The sequence below is a fragment of the Euwallacea fornicatus genome, chromosome 12 (assembly GCF_040115645.1).
Source record: "Euwallacea fornicatus isolate EFF26 chromosome 12, ASM4011564v1, whole genome shotgun sequence".
In the NCBI taxonomy this organism is placed as follows: Eukaryota; Metazoa; Arthropoda; class Insecta; order Coleoptera; family Curculionidae; genus Euwallacea; species Euwallacea fornicatus.
In genome coordinates this window covers 2,917,389-2,940,266 of record NC_089552.1, presented here as the reverse complement: position 1 = coordinate 2,940,266, position 22,878 = coordinate 2,917,389, and the positions used below count along the sequence as shown (strand labels likewise).

Genomic DNA, 22,878 nt, shown 5'->3' with positions numbered 1-22,878 from the left:
ACAGGACTTAGAAAAAGTGTTATTTATAACAACTTTACGCATGAAGTGAATTAGAAACATAATTTTGGTAATCTTTTGTTTAATAATCACAAATGTGGTATCAGTAAATGAAATGTGTTTTGAGACCCACAGGGTCAGCATCCTCTAATTAAACTACGAGCTAGTAGTTACTTTCATATAAATATTAGACATATCAATCCTACATATCAAAAGAAGATAATAATTATATCTATTATTACGTCATTGTGTAATCTTATTTTATTAATTCCTACTTCGATCAGTTGTAGACAGTTGTTGGTATTAAGGCTCTCAGGAGGAATCTTGTGGGGGAAAAATTTCAAGCAAGGTGAAATAAGTCAAAAATCTTCAGAAGAATTAACATTAAATGTGTTATAATTCAAGGGAAAATTGCTCCCGATCAGTGCCAGAAAGCGCTACACATAAGTAGGAACAGCTTCGGGTTAGTTCGGTTTAATTTAGGTTAGTCGCTACCAGTTTAGGTTGGTTCAAGTTAGTTCGCGCCAGTTCGCATGAATTATAATTTTATAAATTAGCGATTATCTTAATAAATTTCCGAGAGTTTGAAGTGTCTTCTATAATGACTTACGTGGACGTATGTGTGACGATCGCCAGCGGAATGGCTGATGTTTCAATTAAAGTTCTGGAAAGGCTGCACTCGTTCAGAGGTGAGTCATTTGACTAACATGCATATTATGGAAATCAAAAGTGAGGTGAAGTTGATCACTTTGCAAATGCTTAATTTGAGATCCCTTGAGGCAGACTCATTGTACGGTTCAAGTGCAACTTTCACTCTTTAATGTCAATTAGGGACTAACTTAGAGTTAGTTAAAGCTCTTTGGTCGATACTCGTTAAAATTAAATCTGGTTCGCTTAGGAATAACCATAAAATATATTGTATTTATTTATTTAATTATCAGTTATGCTTTATGGAATAATTTCCAGATGGCCAAATGATAGTTGCATTTGCAACTGTAGTAAAACAATTAGTACATGGATCGGCTTACGCAAGCAGTAACATAAATTTAAAATATTAATTTTATATACAGGGTGTTTCCTAAGTATGGTACATAACTTCGGGAGCGTATTCTACAGCTAAAATAAAGGTAATTTTGTTATATGAACTATGTCCCAAAAATGCTTCGTTGCGGAAATACAGGGTGTGAAAATTTTATTGTCTGAAATTTAATGTCACACTCAGAGATAAATAAACGGTGTTGGTGACTGGGAAAATGTCGGCAATTTCGGTATCAAAGAGGCAAGTACACAACAGAAAAATTCATATCTTCATAAAAGTATTTCTTCTCTTAAAAATAATAAAAAAGAATGAAAAAATTTAGCTACAATGTTTTTTATTTATTTACTCGAAGGCGGTACGTCCTACGAAAAAAAGTCAAGAGACCTTTTTTCTTCCAAATCGAACACATAATTAAAAAAGGAACAAAATATTGGAAAAGAGCAGTGGCGTACCACATTTTTTCCTTTAAAATATCCAGCAATTATCCTGCCCGCACGCCATTGGTTACACAACAGCCACAGTTTTAGCGTAAAATACGCGCCGTTGCTAACTATCAAACCCTGCAAAATTTCGTTAAAATGTCTCAAGTAGTTTCGGAAATATTTAAAAAATAGTAATTTTTCAAAGAAATTTTCACACCCTCTATTTCCGCAACGAAGCATTTTTGGGATATAGTTCATATAACAAAATTAACTTTATTTTAGCTGTAGAATACGCTCCCGAAGTTATATACCGTACTTAGGAAAACCCTGTATAAGTAATATTGCCTGTATGTATAGATGTATAGATAATATGAATTTTATTCATATATTTATTAAAGGGCAAATTTACTGTGAAATATTATTGCAAAAAGTAATTATAATATATAAAAAAGGATCTGCTTATGTAAGTAGTTACGTAATTGACATAAAATTGAGGTACTACGAATTTTCACATATATATATATATGTCAGAAGAAAAAGTTCTTCTTATAGAGAAAACAAAAACGCAAGTTTGAGAGAGACTTCTTTATTTGACAACGATTGGGAATGGAATGCCCCCTCGCAAGGTGTCGGAGTCATTCCCCGGGTATCTGTTTTTTCCCATCCAATAAACCTGCCATACCATCCACATTCTTCCCACGCTTACATCCCTCAGTTATTCCTTCTTCACACCCCATATGATAAAAACAGACCCGCTTTATCTTTTAACGTAACGATCTACTTTTACAAGTACAAGTTTAGTCCATTTCCAAGGGAACACTCATAGGTGCTTGTGACATACCACATATGCCCAAGGATAAGATATAACACTATCCTTGTAAGGTGGCAGGTTTATTGGTTGCTTTAAGCGAATTAATAACTAACCCCGTGTCACTTACTTTATGAATATATATGATTAAAATTTATTAAATTATATATATATATATATATACATATATATACATATATATACATATATATATGTAATTACTTTTTGCAGCAGTATTTCACAGTAAATTCGTCCTTTAATAAATTTATGGAAAAAATACTGATTACTGTGAATGCAACCAGTTTTTAAACCAGACCATCTAGCTCGTTAAAGAAACATCTTATGAAATGCCACAGCATGCAATACGATGCTTTGTTAGGATAAATTCATCTAATTTTTATAGTACTGGTTTAAAACGACTTAGCGAGATTGATAAATCAGTAATACATGCGTCAATCGATGCACACTCCAACACACTTCTTACCAAGGTTTTATATGCTGTCTTTAGAGCTGTAATAAAATATATTTTACATATTTAATGAAGATGATTGCCGTTTGCATTACATAAAACATCATTATCTAACATTTGGCACTGTCATTTAACATCAGAAAATCATTCCTACACCTATCCAGCCTATTGAGATCCTTTTTCGTTTCCTGTATTTGGAAGTATACAGGGAGATTCAAAATTGAGTGCAAATATTTTAAGAGAATTTTTGAATTCAAAACAAGACTGTCTCTTCCTATAAACTTGTGACCTAAATGCATCCCTGGAAAGTTGACGTCATCGAAAGTTGGGCAAAAAAACATCGATTATGTCAATTTGTCACCACAGTTACCGATCAAATTTCATGAAAATTTGCAGGCCCATGTTCTCTTAGGCGTCCTATTCACTTCTGACTTCAATAGATAGCTAAACCTAATTTCAGAAGAAAACAGGCAAACATATCAAGACTCGCAGCGGCCATCAGCCACTAACACGTCCCTTTCGTTCAACAACGATTTTCTTGTAAACGGTTAGTTGCATCAAAAAACACAAAAACATTTAATTTTTGATTTTTTTTAATGATATTCTAGATGATAATAGTTAAATTTAAAGTTTCAAGGTGGAAACATAAAATTTGGGCTATGTAAAGTGTAAACCTCCCCCGATCCTTTTGAAACTAGGTTTGTATATTGTTTGTCGTATTGTATTGACGAAACATGAATAGAACGTCTAAAAAAACAAGGATTTGCAAATTTTCATAAAATTTGAAGGGCAACTGTGACCACAATTTGACATAATCGATTTTTTTCGCTCAACTTTTGATGACTTCAGCTCTGAAAGGGATCAATTTAAGACACAGATTTGTAGGAAAAAAAGAGTCTAATTTTTATGATGATTGATATTGTGTTAAAATATTTGCACTCAATTTTTGAACCATCCTGTATGAAACGTATATTACGTAAAAAATTATTTCGTTTTATTACGATCCTTTCGACATCGAAAAATTGTTTATCATATACTAAATGTGTCCATAAATTAATTTTTCATGATCGAATAATTGGACTAATAAGTGCAACACCGATCAGTGTAAATTCGTGTCTGATAAGTATGTACTTTGAACTTTCGTAAAACTTTTATACCCGAAATAACTACAAAGGGGTGTTTTTATCTTCTTTCTTGTTAATCGTGATATCAGGTTTTTTCTAATTTAAATGATCCCGAAACTTATATAAATTACTATTATCTCGTTGGCATATTGAGAAAACATCAATATATCTATACCAAATTAATTGCATAAAATTATAATTATAGACATGACTAGATTCAAAAATTTTCCGTTAAAAAGCTGGCTACGTGTGAGAGATCTCATTGCCATACCAGGCTTTTACAGATAATAATTGTTTTAAATTTGAAAATAAATCGTTCTCGTCTGAACCACTAATAACTTCATGCTAATGCTCATGTTTAACTTATTGCTTTCATCAAGATTTATGTAGTTTTCAAACGTATTTTTGCTCATTCAAACGTTAAATAGGTAGCTCAATAATAAAAACTTTTAACTGGTAGGGCAACAACTTCATTAACAATATTGGTCCATGACGAGGTAAAGAGGTGACCAGGAAAAGAATTGCTATCATAGATATTAGGTCGTGTAGTATGAAATGAGTAAAATTGAACTGAAACTTCAGTCATTTTTTTTTCATATGAAATGTTTTTATTGTCAATCGAAATATGCACCACCATTATCAATACACTTCTGCCATTTAACGGGAAGTTCATTGATTCCCGTGCTGTAAAAGCCTGCAGGCCGGGAGTCGATAAACTCGTGGAAGGCAGCTTTGACAGCCTCGTCGAAGTTGAATGTTTTCCCTACCAAGAAGTTATCCAAATTTTGAAAGAAGTGGTAATCAGTGGGTACTAAGTCGGGTGAATATGGTGGATGACGAAGAGTTTCCAATCCCAACTCCTGTAGCTTGGCCGAGGTGACCTGTGCGGTGTGTGGCCAAACGTTGTCGCGCAACAATAGCGGTGCGCTTTGATTGACTAATCTTGACTGCTTAACCGTCAGTTGCCTCATCATTTCGGTCAGTTGTCGGCAGTAGACATCAGCCGTAATCGATTCACCAGGTTTCATGAAGCTGTGATGGATGACACCTGCGTTGAGACCACCAAACGGACACCATAAGCTTCTTTTGGTGAAGATTTTTTTTCGCACAATGTTTTGGTGGTTCATCTTGATCCAACCACTACGACGAACGTCTGGTATTGTCATATAGGATCCATTTCTCATCATAAGCAACAATCCGATTCGAAAATGGATCGTTATTACACCGGCACAACAAAGAAACACGAGCTTCGAGACGTCGTTCTTTCTGTATGTCGCTCAACTCATGCGGTACTCACTTGTCCAGCTTTTTCACCTCACCAATTTCAGCCAAATGAGTCAATATTGTTTTTTTGGTTACACTGAATATTAACGAAAATTCGAACGCACTTTGAGGGTGGATTCGCTTCCACCACGGCTTTCAGATGATCGTTATCCACTTGAGTTTCAGGTCGTCCACGTGGTTCATTTGTTAGGTCAAAATTGCCAGAACGAAATTTCATGAACCAACGAGATACTGTTTGCTGTGAAGTGACTTCAGTACCAAACACATCGTTAATATTGCGAGTCGTCTGAGCTGTTGTGGTTCCACGGTTCAGCTCATATTTCATTAACACACGAATTTCACTATTTTGCATGACTGCACAAAAATTTTTATGAAAATAAAAGTTTTCAATAATTTTTAACACTTTAAACTCTGATCGAAAGAGGAAGAATGTGCCTTTTCCACATAAAAAAGTCCAAATATAGATTTAGAGTGAAGTTATTTGCAGTTGAATGTGGCATTTCGAGAATCTACTCATTTCATACTACACGACCTTATATATGGACCACATTTCTAGGCCGGACACATGTCCATGTTTTTCGGTGACAAAAGCGTTCTTATGCTTTTTTGCGATTATTGATTAAGGTAAATTAGCTGCCATGAAGAATGGTCTAAGCTACTAAATTTAAGTGCTAATTAGATTAGAATTGCTATTATTTTTTTTTACGGCTGGTGTGAAATGCTGAGACATCATTATTTATTAAGCATTTTAATTAGAGAGACAGAAATTTGAACTCAAATGTAATTTTACTCATAAAATTCAAATTTTTGTAACTTCCGTTAAAGGTTCAGTATCCTTATATTAGTTTTTTTAATTTTTTTTTTTATTTGACCTGTTAAATTTTCCGAGAATCTGGCAATTTTGAGCGATATGCTCGTTTAACTCCTTTTTTTTTATAACATCACAGACGCCGCTGCAGGTATTGACGAAAATTAAACATGTAGAACAAAATAGTAAGCACGGGAATTTTAACCATAATTTCGTGCTGCTCGCGAAAACTCTTCGCAAAATTGCGAAATCCTTAGCAATATCTAATAAGACATTTATTATGATTTGTCATAAAATTTCTCTGTAAAAACAAATTAGAATTGGCAAAAACCATCGTCATTTCAGCGTAATGTCTGTGGACCCGGTGGTAAATGGTATCTATTAGAAAGTCCTAGAAATATCATCAATTAGGAAATAATTAAATCTAAATAATAAAAAAATAAACATTCTGACGCCCTAATTTCGTATTCGAACCGTCATGGAAATATACGAAGCATTCCATCACTGGTCGTCAATATCCCGAGCTATTAAAATGCCATGTTCCTTTTTTACCTGCTTTTTATCACTTGCAGAATCGAAGGTCCATTGTCGTCCTCTCAAGCGGCGAATTGCAGGAAAATCAACCTTATCACCCTAATGGAATTCCGGTGGTGCGCCATCAGTACTTAATTTAATTTAATTGTAGGCCATTAATCTCAAGTTGCAGCAAAAAGCGAATACAGTCATGAATCCTTGATAATGTCCAAGTTCCTGGTCATGTGTCATAATATGTTTTTTAAACGGAAGTATCGTTCATATCACTTTTTTGAACTGGCAATGAAGAAGGACGATGCACTATCGTGATTGCCTCCATTGACATATCCCAGATTATTTCTGAAGGCCATTCGGGTACTGTGGACGGTGCTGCAGTTCATGGATCTTCCGGTAAAATTATCTCATCACAGTGCATTGGCAATGATGTGTTATTTAAAAATTAGCAACAACTTAAAGGTGAGAATTTCAGACGTCTCAGTAAAGAAAATTTGCTGTATAAATTCTTAATCAACAACCATTGAAATTCGCTTAGGACCACACTCAGACTTAAAAGAACGTTAAATCTGCCACTAATTTTTAATGTGAGTTGATTTGATTTTTTGAAGGTCTTCTTTATTGGCATTATAATGTTGGAATGATGTAATTCGTATTTAGAAAATTGTTTGTTTGGCCAAAAAAAATTAATTGTTTTCCACTGCCTCATACATGTAAAACATCCTGTTATTCTTTTGGCGCTAATGAGGGGTCCAGTTGTAGGTGAATAAATTGGTGAGGTGTGCCCTAGAGCGATTTTTTGTTAATTCATTAATTGTGAAAGTCAAACAGTCATGGTCACATTCGCTGATTTAATGAGTGAATTCGGATTTTTGCAAATTGAATAATTCCGTGACGAATGGGAGTACGCACATGAACAAACATCTGTGACAAACAATTGCAAGTTTTTTTCTGTAATTATACTATAATAAGAGGTAAAAAACTATCTTTAAAAAACTGGGAAGACAATCTGCTACAATAGCTACCAGAAGGAGCCCTCGAGTTTCTTCGATCTAACGCACTTATACAAATTCTCTATTAAACCGGGACACCTCAATTAAGACCTTCATTTGATGATCATCCTTTAGGTGGTCATAGTGGTTCTCATCCAATCTCTAGATAAAGCTAACAAGTTCACGAGACCTGCAATTTTCGTCTATCTCTGGCGATAGTAAGACGATGGGATGCTGTTAATCGGCTGTTGGTTCCAAGACATTTTGGCGAGAATTACATTTTTTAGGTATTGCGAAGTGGTTCGCATTTTTGCAAAGAGATTTAATGGGCAGTTTAAAATTACGATCTAAACTCCCCTTCATGAACTCTGTGTCTCTTAAGATTTAGAAAATCCCCATACCTTCCCGCGCATACACAAAATCCTGTATATCCAGATGAAGTTCGTCGGATTAACAGGCGTTTTTGAATTGTTCCTAAAACGAAATGCAAAACTTCAGTGGCAGTGTTGAGATGAGCCCCTTCGAACCACCGTGGCGAGTACCACAAATTTGCCAGTAATAACAGTTATCAGTACTTATCCTATCGACTAACAAACATCTTTAGTAGCTCATGCACAATTTCCATAAGAATGCTATTTCCTACACAAGAACACTTAGCAGCGAATAAAAGTTAACTGAATCCGGTTTAGATCGTTATTGCCGAGAAGCGTTTTGCAGCTGCTTATTGACAAAAATCGACAGATTTTTCTTAGGAAAATGTTTCTTCATGTGTTAACTTTGGTAATTTGTCAGATAGTTTAGGTAACTATACCCGTCTAAACAAAAAAATATATCCTTCGCACATGGACTAATCCCCTCGTTGGTGTTTCGGAGAGCGCAACAGTCGATTGCACGAGCAATTGCTATGAGGAACTAGTCGTTTTTTAATTATTATTAAAGAATTTAAGGATGTTTCCCTTAAATTTTTTTTTTTTAGATTTCTGCAACATCGGCATAAAGCACAAACTATGAGTAAAATTACCTGCAGTGAATTCTCCCAAAAGTCGCAACTTTAATCAACATGCTAGATGGGTTTACTGTATTTTTCTAGTTAATATTATAGAATAGTACCGTAAGTCGCAATGTGAACAGTAGTCCTTGAAGTTGATAAAGTTTAATTTTGGATTAAATTACTGTGTTTGTTAGAAGCATTTTTAGTAACACATCGCCGATTAAATTTGCTTAACTGCGGAATTACCCTGTAGTTATGACATGAAAATCTACTGGTTTCGATCAGGTTTTCGATTCCGAATTTTTATTAGTATTTAATCGAATAATAATTATCACACTAAAAAATCTCCCATTTTACTGATTTATTATGGAATCATTTTAAAATAAATAACATTTCCACGCAATAATTCTTATCAAAGTTGAACACTTCCATGGTAAAAGCGAGTTAAAAATTTTTTTTTTTCTTCTTCGTTCCATTTCGCACTCAAAATGACCGGTTTAGCGCACTTTACGGCCTCAAAACACCATCGAAATGAAACTCCTTCGATACCGTTCTTTGGCAGCATTTACCGCCAAATGAAATATAGTAAATAGCTCCCTTAAAAATGGTAAAAACGAAGAATATTCAATCTGTCAAATTTCCTTATTTTGTAATAACAACATTTTATGATGTGATATATGATGATATGATCTGCTGTCCTATAACCGCATTAAATGGCACCAGCCGGAGTTTACCGGGTTCACCAATCTTCACAAGGTTCCATATAGTAAAAATGCATTTAAAGATATTTTCATAAAATCTTCATGCTACATTTAGTATAAACATGAAAATCCTGTTTACTTGAAAAATAGTAGAAACGCCATTAGACAAAACGGATCGTCGGGTTCATGCTGCACAAGTGGTCGCTCCTTGTTTCGCAACTTGCAATGGTGTAACAATGAGCCGTCTTACAAAATTTGTATCTTCATGTACCATAATGTGTTAGAATATCACGCTACTAATTAGTGCGCATTACGGTACTGTTATGGCTAAAGTTATGATAGTGAGATAGCAGCTAATGTCTAATTTTAGGTTTTGGAAATTTTTAAGCAACAATTTTCGAAAAACTCATCAAGTTTGGCAGTCTATAGGAATCAAAGGTCTCAGAAAAATGATTTGAGGTCAATTAATCTTTAAATTTATGTCAATAATTCTAGTAACGCAATATTTCATTGATTGATTTCGTACTTTTTCCACAATAGGAGGAATTCTAAGTAAAGTTACATTTTTCAGCACGACCCAACGGGGCGCAGTATTTTCTTTTCTTTTGGACGACATTTTGGCCAATTATTTTAAATGCAACTGCAATTTTGACTTAGAATGATTGTTAATTCTATTTTTGTTTTTTTATCTGTTCAGATAAAATTCCGCTTCGTGCTTTTTAGTCAGCTGCAATCAGCGTTCGGTAAAGTATTGCTTTCCGCCCTCGTTAGTTAAATAACTTCTGTTTTCTAACTTTATCCAATGGATCTTCAACTTTACGAGGATTTTTCCGATTTTTTACACTTTTTTTCCTTAATAGAGTTTTTCCATTTCCGAGAGGTTATTTGACCGTCTGCTTCTCTGAAAATTAAAACATTTTCTAATTTAAAGGAAATTTTTGCCTTTCAGTGGTTCTATAAATTTCTAAAGACGTTTGTTTCATTTGCATTGCTTATTAAAAATAAAAACAAACTGTCTTGCAACATTTAATTTGATCGTTTCCTCGATTTTGATCATTTCATATTACCTTCAACAAAGGTTCATAAATCATAAATCGTCCAATTACCAATAAATTAACTTCTGCTAACTTTATAGTACTAACGAGTTGAATTTTCAACTAGTCAATAAAGTTTGCCGATTTAATATTCCTCTAAAGAATATTTAAAGATCTTAAGTCACAGGAATCCGAAGAAATATTTGAAATACTGGATAATCATCAGTTGTGCAAGAGCTGTGTTAAATGAAAATATATTTGAGAAAAACAGAAAATATAAGAAAAAATATGAAATTTTGCCACGTTTATATAGAAAATGATGTAATTTTTTAATTTTTTTTGTTTTACATCGCACTATCGCTTCCTGAAATATCTCCATGATGATGTGCTACACCTTGTATTATGGGAGCCACTTCTTATAACAAAAATATAATCTGTAAATAACGACTTAATAAAATAATGTCTAAACTCAAAGGCCGAGGGTAAAATTTCTTATTTTCAAAGAACCGCACCCAGAGAACTTCCCACAATAGACTAATGTCCAGGATGTTGCACCTTTGAAGCCTTAAATTTCGCCTTAAAGTAATTGTAAATCTTTATCATCTAAAACTAAATATTTCTTTAAATATTATTAAATAAATTTAAAGTCTTTCCTCCTATAATAATTTAAGCTATTAAATTCTTATAAAATGTTGTATATAAAAAGTATAAAAAGTCCCAAATTAATGCTACTAGTTTTACCGCGACGCTAAAATCCCAGTTAATGGTAATCCCATTGCGACCCTCTGGGTTTACTAAATTACCACTTTGTTTTCATGGAAACTTTCATGGAAGAAAAAAGTTAACTTTTTTCAATTATGTATAATGGTGTACTATAGAAGAAACTTACCGATGAATGTATCATTACATCGCGCCGCTTAAATGGCAATGCGCAGAAATCACTCCTTCAATGTTTATTTCTTTCATGGAAGGCGAAGAAAATTGGTGAACGAGGTAACTCTCTTGGGAGTGAACTGATGGAATGATGGAACTATGTGTGCAGGAACTAAGAGAAAACATCTACCTGAACCCATACTTGTGCCTCATTTAGTATAACAGGTAATTCTTCCTACCAACTCCTGCATTTCAAAGAGTCAGGGACCAGTCGCCAGTTTCTCTTGACCTAAATTGATAAAGTAGCAAAAATACATTCAAAAATTCAAAACTAGAAAAGCAGGCACTAATTAAAGGAGCAACATTAAATCCTGTGGTTTAATCTTGATGGCAGTTTTACGAAAAATATCAAAGAATGATGAAGAAGAGTGACTTTGCAAAAGCTTTTCAAAAACTTTGAAACAACTAAAATGTCTAAACAAATCAAAAAGTAAATCGATTGTTAAAAATTGATAAATAATGACCAACAAAGCTCTCGGCGGTGACCAACAAAATTCTTTGCGGTCTCATCAATGACATGCACATAAAACTCCCCAAATTACTTTTCAATAATCATTATGGTTTCAGACTGAAATTTCCGTCTTTCCTCTTCTACCACCCGATTGCCCCCATAAAATCAAAGAACATATCTCATGCATCTTTGTACCTTTCAGGAACCTCATGACGTAAAAGTTAAAAAAATCTTTCCGCGACCAACAGTCGCGACACCCCATTGGCTGCAATTGGTACCTGCGTATAGTACCCAACTATTCCCGCAATCTATATATACAAACAGCAGTCGTTGATAGCACTTATTTGAATTCCGTTTATAGCCAAAGGCCGAATACACAGGGGTTCCGTGAATATTGTGCTCCATACCGCGGTTGACGCACCGCGCCGGTTTGTTTACCTGCGTGCGAAAGAAAGTAGTACCACTTCATTCACTATTTGGGATTAATTATTGTGGGTGATGAAACTGTGGCTTTTGACATTTGAGTGAATTTTATTTGAAGAGACAGGAGTAGTCTTGAGAAGGTTGAATCTTGGGGTGCGTAATGATGAGAAACGGAAATTGTGGTACCTATCTATAGTAGGTGGATAGGTAGAGTTTGGAGCCATTTTTTGCAGTTTTGAGGAAATTACTTCCAGTGAATTTTTAATTTTCAATTGCGCAATTTAACACAAAATCGGTAATCAGTGCGATACTTATAACGTAAGCGAGATAAAATATATGACAAAAATTACAAATTTGTAATGTAAAAATTTCAAACACTGTTTAACATATACTATGGGCAGTTTGAGACATGAAATGTCTCCAGCGGTTTTGTGATGAATTTAATGACTTGGAAATGCAAGGGAATCCATTTCAAATATTCCCTGGTAGCATCATAGACATACGTTGATTGCCCTGCATATGCGGATTTTGCGTTAAAAAATACGCAATTGAGATGAAAAAAAAATTCATGTGTCTGAGTGTTTTTTTCGAAACCTATTTTCCGATTTTATATCGAATTCAGTCTATAATTACTGTGTGTTGTGTTAACTTGAGCTTAAGAAAGGCGGCATCATGATGATAAAATGAGCGTTCGAAGAGAAAAAAATCAAAACTCAATAAATGATACTCGAGCAGATATCCACCGAGTTTCATCAACTTCAAATCAATACAACTCTGAATTTTTTTTCCAGCTCAGAGACCGCACCAAGTCTCAACCGATAGAAAAAAAATCCAGAAAACTAACTTTTATAGTATAAAAATAACGTAAAAATGAAAGACTGCAACATAGTTTTACGAGGTTTATTCAGAAAGGCTTACAATGCGGTTCGGTCTACGGATGCTACTCTCAAAGAAGAAAAGGATGACGAGAGTCAGACTGAGAGAATTGAGAAAATTAACGCAAGGAAACGTAAGTATACACTAAAATGGAAAAAACCTCGACTAAAACAAATATAAATTTAATGAGGAAGATGCAAATCATGAAAATTTGTTGACGCATATTGAGCTCATATTACCATGTTAAATAAAGGAGCTTCGCGGAAGTGGTACTCTTCAGAATAATTTTGCAGAAAATGCTAATAAGAAGACAACAAAGTGCAAATTAGAATCATAAAATATTTTCTTTGGAAGTCATCGAAATTGATAAATCTCCATTAACAAAATTTGGATGTTTAACTGTTTCTTTAATTATCACGAATGCCCACTATTGGCACTCATTAACACATGAGTGGGCCGTTTAGTAAAATCTCAAGAACACGAAAGTATAATGATGAGATATATTTTTTACAATGAATTTACATGATTTATTAAAATTCGCGCATTTCAGTGCTGAATATTACAAAATAATTCATTTAGCTATGTGATAACGTAATTCCCAACTATTAATGAACATAGATTAAAACAATAGCATTAAGGAAAAAAGGGAAAATTTAGTCGACAGTCATGACTTAAACCCGCAGCAGAATATCTTCTTCTATACTGTAGTAATAAAAATATGAGCCCAAGGGTATTTGTACCTCACTGTACGAAAACGCACTTTGCTTCCGGGACCAAATCAAAATTTAACATAAATTAATTGGAATTGTCCAATTTACAGCATTAATGGTAAATCAACATTTATTTAAACGTGTAAACTTAAGGGACAAGGTCGTCTGGTATGCACGAAACTTACTAGAGTCATGAACGAAAATTATACATTTCGTGGCATACTGAAATCGTCATTGAACTTTAGAAAATAAATGCGATTTTATTCAAATATTTAGATAACGGGGAAATTGCTGTAAACGAGGAAAGCCTAAAAACTAACGAATTTCTACCTTAAAAAAGTTTAAGTTTTACATTTTTGTGAATGGTAATATTTACCTTAAGAAAATTTGGACTTTATGCTATTTTCAGTAGCAGAAAAACAAGATAAAATCGATCGGCCGAAAAGTTCAGCTCTCCAAGCGGTCGTCTAAAAATTGGCCAAGATATTTTACATGCATAAGTCCAAGATGTTTATAATACTGTAGTCCTAAATCTTAATTAGCAAACTACCTGTGCCATTAATTGGAACTAAAACTTGTTTTTTGACATTCCAACATAAAAAAACTACATGTGTCGATATTCCTCCAACAAAGTACGTATGCAAATATAATAGCTTCTGAATGAATCGAATTTTAATTTACATAAGAAATTATGTTCCTTAGAAAAATAAAAACTATAAAGTTTTATTTGTTTCAGGTGCCCTAACATTTGCCCTATTCGGTGTGGGATCCTTTTTGTTGGGGCTTTTCATTATATTCGTCGATCCCTACCATCTTCTATACCAATACGTAAGTTTCTATTGAATTTTCTCATCTATATATACAGGGTGAACTTCAAGTGAGAGTTTTCCTTTTAACGCTACTTAAATCTCAAAAAAAAAAAAAGAAAAAACAAGCAAAACCTTTATATAACGTTTTGTCGAAACCTCAAGAACAACCGAAATTTGCACGTATAAAAACTAGCAAAAAAAAGTACGGGGCTTTTTAAATAACTAATTAACAGGAGGATAGGTCGCAATCGATTGGTAAAATGGCCCGCGAGATCACCAAACCTAAACCCATGTGATTTTTATCGGTAAGGTTATGTGAACGGATAAAAAACGCCGAATAATTCGAAGAATAAAACCTTTTCTAAAAGCATGTACCAATTAGTGGATAAGGCGAGAGACAATTTGTATAAATGAAACCAATGGCGAAAATTGCGAACTCTGTGGTCAGACCCGGACTGAATAATAATTAAGGACATTTTTATTTACTGAAACTTTGATGCGCGCGTATTTCAGTTCTTTCGGAGATTTCGAAAAAAATGCTACATAAAGATTCTGATTAGTTTTTCGAGGTCTATATCATGTTATATACCTACTTGAGATTATTCCTGTACAGATTTAATATTTATTCAATGTTTGATGTATTAAAAACCCTAAATACCGTTTATTTTATTAGCGGTTAAAATTTTTTTCTGAAAACATATTTTTTGTCAAACTGATCACTTCTGAATTCTGATAATTGTACAGAGTATTCGAGTTTTTTGTAATAGGTGTTTAACTATGTATTCCACGTCCAAAAATCTGAATTGATTATTTCAAAAGTTCTGCCAGTTATAAAGAAAACTCGTAGATATTTCTGAACTTTTGACACTCTACAAGTAGGTATCTCAAAAATGGAACAGAAGCGGAACAATATTAATTAGAAAAAAAAACCTCAACCTGTGTCTTTTTTGCGTTTTATTCGTACTGACAAGATTTGTGTTCCTCTTGGTTTGGCTTCACCCTCTCAACCCGCCCAGCTAGGTTGCACCTACCATTAGCTACCCTATTGCCGGCATGACTTGAGAGGTCCTTGAAGCACACAAGCCCCCCACTACGCCAAAGTGGGCACATTTCGGGAAGGAACTAACCTGAACCTGAGTTATTTTGAACGAAGTACTACTAAAAAGTTCTGAAAAACTAAAAATAGAGCAGGATGGCAGATCAAACGAAAATTCTTTTAGGTTTTAATTACCCGATGATCTACCAAGTAGCTACTCATAGTCGATTAACAAAAGCTCCTATTTTCACAAACTGCATGCTGGTGGAAAATTTATATTATTCAGCTCTAGTTAAGTGAAAACAATCTAAAGTTTCCGTTTTTTCTTTCAATAGAAACTAAAATTTGGACCTGGAGGAGAAATATTCTCTTTATGGGAGAAGCCCCCCGTGCAATTATTCCTCAAGGTGTATCTGTGGAATGTGACTAACAGTAAGGAGTACATGAGTGGCATGGACACGAAGCTCGAGTTTCAGGAAGTAGGACCTTACGTTTATAGGTAATAAGACCCTTCACGCGTCGGAAAAGAAAAACACGTATTTATGCTCATGCTGAAAACTACTTTGAAAAATTATCCATTTAAGATTTCCATTCATTCATGCACCTGACATAACTCAAATATCCAACACAATTTCCCAATTTATGAAACACTTAGACCGCTTATTACCTACTTTATTGCAACACTTGCGCTTAAGAAATCCTGTGTTAGCTGCAATTTATCAAAGTTGATTTAACCATCTAAAGCGAGCTTAACTACATCAAAAATAAACCAAAACTATATACCTACACGTTCAAGTGAGGAAATATGGAAGAAAATTAGATTCGCAACGGAACACGATACACGATTGCAATAAAATAGTTCACTACTTTCAATACTCGCTTACTAGACCTCGAAATTGCGGTATTTAACCCAAAACTAAGAAAACTTAATAATCTATTCTTTATTAAGCATTCAGTTATATAACACCCAATTCATTACTAATTCCTGATTTTTCACTTGAGATACGTGCCGCGATATATTGTAATAAATTTTATGCAGGCATCTCATTAGTGGTCCAAAAGTGAATTTTTGGTTAAGGTGAATTGCCAAATTAAGAAATTTTTGGACCTACTGGTATCTAACCTAGTTAAAAACCACACTCTCTCTAGTAATAAATAATTCGCAAATTGTAAAAGAGCCTCTCAGAATGTGAACCAATCAAATCATTCGCATTCGCTGGAACCGCTGTTTTAACCGAATGATGAAGTAGATGGAATGGTAAATAAAGCTGAACTTGAACTTAATTTTTTTCACGGTCGGTCAATAAACCAAGAAGTGGTCTGCATACGTGGATTCGCGGATTTATTCAATTTTCAAGTTATTTGATATTAATTAGAATATCACGTAATATCCAGTCGATCACTTTAAAAAACTTCAAGTAGGTCAAGCGTTTCAATTTGGTACCAACACAGTGCTTTGAAACACGAAAAAAAAATCACCCATAACATTGAATGATTAAACTGGAAATAAAATCAAGTTTCTATGGTATTAACAAATGCACATGGTCTGATCTCCTTTAAATATGGAGCGTTTGAAGTCTGATTTTTAAATATTTTTATCAAGCAGATGCTACCGCTAATTTTCCACATTTCCCACGCATTTTTCACACGTTCCATTCCATGTTCTCTGTTGCCACTGCGTTGATATACATAGATAGATTCAAAGTAAGAAGTTAATTATCCGAGTGTAGTCAGAATTATTGTACATATAGAGTGCTTCAGAGTCAAACGCACACACCCTACCAGGGGCTGCAGTAGCTCATTCAGTTCAAAATCAACTATTGGTAGTTCTAATAAGTGCTTAAAAATATATAAACTCCATTTTAAGTAAGCAAGACATAATAAATCATAACTGGGCAAGATGTAATTAATATTTTTGCTCACCCTGCATGTCAAACCACTCAAAGGTTATTTTCAATTTGAAGAATAGTAATTATAGAAATAGAAAGAGAATATTGATTTTAGACTTATCGAGCGTTATACAAACTCCTGTTGTTTTCTTCTTCTAATTTCAAACATGTAACAAATATATAGGATATTCGATTTCAAAAAACGTAACTTTGCATTTGCATATTTTTTGCGTACCCTGTATGAATGTGAATATTTTTAAAGTGCGCCGTATGAAGTCCGACATATAAGTCGAAATACAATTTTTGATCAAAACCTTTAATAAAATCTCAATCGTCCGAGGCGCCCTTTTTGGGCCACCCTGTATAAGACGAGTCGATCTCAATTCGTTACCAAAATGGAGGGCTATTTAAATGCTTTGCGAAATTTTCTTTCGGCTGTATCTTTTGAAGCACTCTGCAGAACGGAGATCTGAAATTTTGGTGGTACATGTAATGCAACATACTTAGCATACCAGTCATGTGATTTCAGATCTGGACTCCTGGAAGTTTGGGAATGCAAACACCCTGTATATATTATGTTTCTGAAAAACTGTCATGGCTTTCAGTAAAACACGATAAGCTGGATCATTTGAAATATCAAGTAATTTGATATTTTTTGTCGTTTGATGAACTTCCAAAAACTCGACACGAGTGAGTTAGACTTATCTCTATAACAAATGGAATGCAAAGGCGTACCTGACATTTTAAATTCTAACTTATCCTGCACTACTTATTTCAACAAATTGGTTATTTTCAAACATTCAATATGTATAAGACTCACACACCTTGAACCGTTTTCCCTGAAAAAAATTATAGGCATAAATCATGTGCCGTTTACGTAGCTTTAATAGTAGCTTTATGTTAACAAGAGCTAATTTCAGTCAAATTAACCTTCATTCTCTTTTCCAGGGAGTTAATGAGTCACGAAAACGTAGTTTTCAACGAAAACGGTACCTTATCTTCGGTACCCAGCCACCCCTTAGTATGGGATCCTCTTTTATCCGGAGACAGAAAGGAGGATGACTTACTCATTCTACCAAACATTGCGTTATTGGTAAGTTAACCGTGCTCGCGCGCTCAACCACACTCACATTTAAGAGAAGAACCCAATCGCAAATGGTACCTGCATTAAACATTTTCTACCTTTCCTTTCATTGCAAGGAGCAACTGATTAAGTGCAAGTGGCTTCTCCTGCAAAGATGTAATAGAAGATCTGGGTACCTGCCGCTGACATTATGTGCAGTGTAATAGTTATATCACAGTTAGGTAGCTGTAATGAAATCACTGGTGTGATACAATTGCATCGAATCAACAGTTCTCAATGAAAGAAATTTGCGGTTGTTCACAAAAAAGTGAAATAAAACTAGCTTGAAGAATTCCTATGTGGTCTTGAAAAGCAGGTTTTTGGCGAAGCGAAGAAAAGAAAAATAAGCTCGAAATAGCGTCATTATAGATGCCGAAGAAGGTATATTAAAGAGAGACAGGGGGCATACCAACCTTGCATATTTTCAACTGAAAGCCTGCGTTGCCAGCAGTACGAGGCCGTCAAATTTATACGAAACTTCAATGCATCACAAACATTTTCTAGGCGTCGATCATATCACACCAAAGGAGTCTTCAACACTTATCCAAACAAACTTACGCAACACATAAACTCTTTTACATAATCATAATTTAAATGGCTCTCTAACGGTGTGAACCTGACCTATTATGGTCTACTTACTACAACATAACATAAAAGCTCATAGTCTATGTATGTACGTAGATCTGCAGCAATTCAATTAAATCCATTCGATTTTGAAATAATACAGTGTTTCAAAAATAATCGCACATTTATATGTATCATATAGGTACCTAATCCGAGTTAATGGTACTTGCATTTTGGTTAAGGCCACTTGCCCAAACATTCAAAAATTACAACAGAACCGTAACATAAAATATAAATTTGTATTTTGTCTGTAAATTTCTGTTTTGATTTGTAAAAGATCTCAAAAGCCCTAAAAATAATGGTTATGATACCCTGACCATTGCCCGGAAAATACCATTTTACCGTTCGCACCTGATGCTTTTTCGTATGAGACGAAGCCAAACGCAGGAAACTAGGTAAGGCCCCGAAAATGAAGTTCGGACGTCTAAAAAATTATACTTTCCATTATTATAAATTGATGAGCAACAGAAAAAATATATATATTGGGTTGCTACCTCCAAAGGTCGATTTTTTGAATTTGTAAACCACTTTCCAAGAAAATTCTGCTGTTTTAGCTTATCGCGCCGTTATACATTTATAGTAGGAATCAACTCTATGAAACAGGAAGTGTCACTGAACTACCTTTTCATGTGATAGATTCCTTGCTGGCTAAATATCTATTGAGATTTCTCAAGCTCAAATCTTTCCATTTTATTTCAGAGCATTGCCGACGTAGTGGCAACCAAAAACATGTTTACCCGACTAGGTCTCAACGTAATAATCCGACAAAGCAACTCTCAACCTCTCGTCCAAATGACTGCCAAAGAGTTCATGTTCGGCTACAAGAGCACATTGATGGACTTGGGCAACACTTTCATGCCCTCATGGATTTATTTCAACAAATTGGGCCTAATCGATAGGGTAAACCTTACAAACACAGAGTCAAAGGCTTTGCCCTAATCAAATAAATAATTACTCACTCCAGATGTATGACTTCAAGGGAGACTACGAGACTATATACACAGGGACTAAATTAGGAATGGATAATATAGGCTTGGTGGCCACTTATAATGGGGCCACTAAAATTCCCCAGTGGGAAAACCCTTGCGGCGATATTCAGAATTCCTCGGACGGTACCAAGTTCCCCGGTAACATCAAGCCAAACGACACGTTGCGGTTCTTTAGGAAGAGCATGTGCAGGGCCAAGTCTTTGGTAAACTAAAATAAATGTTTTTGGAATTTGGAAATCAGTTCTCCAATGCGATTTCAGGTTCGTGTGGGCGAGACAGTGGAAGATGGCTTTAACTCTTACGTTTACCATTTTGACCCTGAATCGGACGACAATGGTAGGGTACATCCGAAAAACCGGTGTTTCTGCACAGCCAGCAGTATCGACCAATGCCACCCTAAAGGCCTGTTGGATGTGAAAGGATGCTATTATGGGTTCCCGATAGCACTCAGTTACCCCCATTTTTTGGACGGCGACAAAGTGCTTTTCAATAAGGTGAAGAGCGGCCTGAATCCCCAAAAAGAGAAGCATCAGAGCTACGTAATTATCGAGCCGGTAAGTGTAGTATTCTGAGTATGTCTGGAAGATTGCAAATGACACATTCACTTATCTGCATAGTGTGATTTGGATACTCACTCAATAATCCCAAAATTTGTTGAATGAAAAATCGTTATCGTTTTAAAGATAACAGGCGGTTGAAAGACATGCGCGAATCGCGTATCATACTCATCTTTGACTCATGTTGACAAACTCTCTCCCTCGTAGAAAAAATTGGAATTTCAACGCTAGTTGCACAATCTACTATTTAAACACTAAAAAGACGACAATTTAACCCTTTTAGACGTAATGAATAATTTCCCATATTACATGATTTTAACATGATTTAAACAATATTTAATATGCCCGTACCGTTAGAACCAAACTTGGCTCCTTTTTTCATAAACAGTCTTAAAGTTTTAATGTCTCAAACAGGGCGCTAATGACGGTCTGTAATTTCAGAATTCTGGGACACCCATCAAGCTTGCAATAAGGTACCAGATCAATATGTTCTTGGGGAACTTGAAAAACGTCGCCAACTCTGAGAAGTTCAGCGACATGACGTTGCCGCTGCTATGGACTGAAATTGTAAGTTAATTTTCTTCGTATTATTAACGAGAGGTAAAGAGAATGCACTGTAGTATAGTTATTGTAAATTACCTTATGAGAACAATAAGCAGGAAATTACGAGTAAGAGAAAAGTTCACGACTGAGTGGAACGCGAGTTCGATAAGTGTATGATGAAATGATCATAAAATTTTTGAAGTATTAATAATTCAGAGTAACCCCAAAGATGATAGTTGCCTTATATGTATTTTGAAACTCTAAAGCAACGCCGTGATCTTAGCATTTTTGCCAGTTACACTAATCTACTACGAAACTCTGTTACGTAATAGGATTACGCACGGGTTAAAGCTTCATTACATAAACATATATGTAATGACTGATTTTTAGTAATAGGTTGTCATTACATTCTTTCTAATTTACTGCTTCAAAAGTAGAAAATATTGCTTAGATACATATAACATACACACACACACACACACATATGCACAAGATAATAATGGCCAGAGTACATCTAGATCTGAAATATGAGTCCATTTTTACTTTTTTGTACATTTGTTTGATTTCCGTAAATTTCGTATTTATTTACCACTTTAAGCCACACGCTAAAGAAATTCTTCTATTTCAGGGAATGTATAGGCTTCCCACCTTCCTGAGAATCCGTTTCAAACTCTACCTGTATATCATACCATTAGCTCAAACTTGCTTCATGTACGCGCTCTTCTTAGGTTCCATATTTGCTTGTACCTATTCGCTACACAAGTTCCTCGCATCTAAGCGAACTGAGATTACCAAGAATTCTCATTGGATTGAAGACGACATAATCCTGAACATCGACAAGAAACTCGCGAGTTATATTCCAGAAAAACGACTCGACGTGAACTCTAAGGAAATGGAAATGTTTTTCAATAGTTTGGTGATTCCTTTGAATACTTCAGTGGAGGAGGCGTGAGTTCTCCTCCAATGAAGATGATGAACTCCCACACATGTTGGAGTTTTTTTAGCAAGAGTATTTTCAGTCTTGCTTTTTGTAGAACCTCAAGAGACTATTGTGATTTATTAAGTATTTATTGAATTTATTTGTTAGAAAGTAAACCCCAAGTTCTCCTTGTACTAAATACTGAACGAAGGTAAGAGGTTGAGGTGAGCTTAAATACATAGAACTAATCGGGTTTCTGTTTGATGTGAAGAAAATGAATCTGAAGAGCTAATTTGGTTTGAAATGTTCAGTTTAACAGTTTTGCAAAAGTAACAGACTGGTTTCACTATTTTTTTTCTTTACTTAACGCAAAACGAGCCTCTTATTGCCTATATGCTATTTAAGCAGCACCAGGATGGAGGTGCTGGAACACCAACCTAATAACTCTAGGTAGGCTTTTTTAGAATTTTTGCACTGGCTTTTTCAGCTTTAATTTTTTTTTAATTTTAAGTTTAATTGTTAATAATACTTCTATTGTTGTTAAATTAATAATAATATTGAGGGGGGGGGGTATATCCGTTTTTCAATCTAGCGAAAAATGTTTAATTTTAATGGAATTGCATGTACCAAGTATCAAAAATACAGTCGGGTATTAGGCTGTTAGAATTGAGCATACAGCCTTAATTCCATAATAATGCGATTATTTAGAATAGTTGTGTAAATATTGTAAATAGAGGGAGCGCATTTTAGTATAAAATAAACTAAATATGTGAAGAAATACTGGTTCTATTTGCTTGAA

General features: G+C 34.6%; 1 protein-coding gene and 1 non-coding gene across 4 annotated transcripts; both read left to right on the top strand.

The window, feature by feature from the left end:
* The first annotated feature begins 560 nt into the window (after positions 1-560).
* Positions 561-22,857, top strand: LOC136342633 (scavenger receptor class B member 1-like). 3 transcript variants are annotated; one of them, XM_066288626.1, is made up of 10 exons: positions 11,916-12,186; positions 12,796-13,013; positions 14,327-14,418; positions 15,771-15,934; positions 18,273-18,417; positions 19,771-19,971; positions 20,036-20,263; positions 20,321-20,614; positions 21,059-21,184; positions 21,789-22,857. In XM_066288626.1, exons 2-10 carry the CDS (start codon positions 12,875-12,877, stop codon positions 22,110-22,112), a joined length of 1,713 nt encoding a protein of 570 aa, XP_066144723.1. In that variant the 5' UTR covers positions 11,916-12,186; positions 12,796-12,874; the 3' UTR covers positions 22,113-22,857. The 3 variants fall into 3 exon arrangements, with proteins under 3 accessions (XP_066144724.1, XP_066144723.1, XP_066144722.1); XM_066288625.1 differs by having other exon boundaries at positions 11,917-12,157; XM_066288627.1 differs by lacking the exons at positions 11,916-12,186; positions 12,796-13,013 and adding an exon at positions 561-686.
* LOC136342763 (small nucleolar RNA SNORD36) lies at positions 13,366-13,441 on the top strand. The gene has a single exon (XR_010732685.1). It is a non-coding gene; the product is annotated as a small nucleolar RNA SNORD36 (small nucleolar RNA).
* Positions 22,858-22,878: the final 21 nt, after the last annotated feature.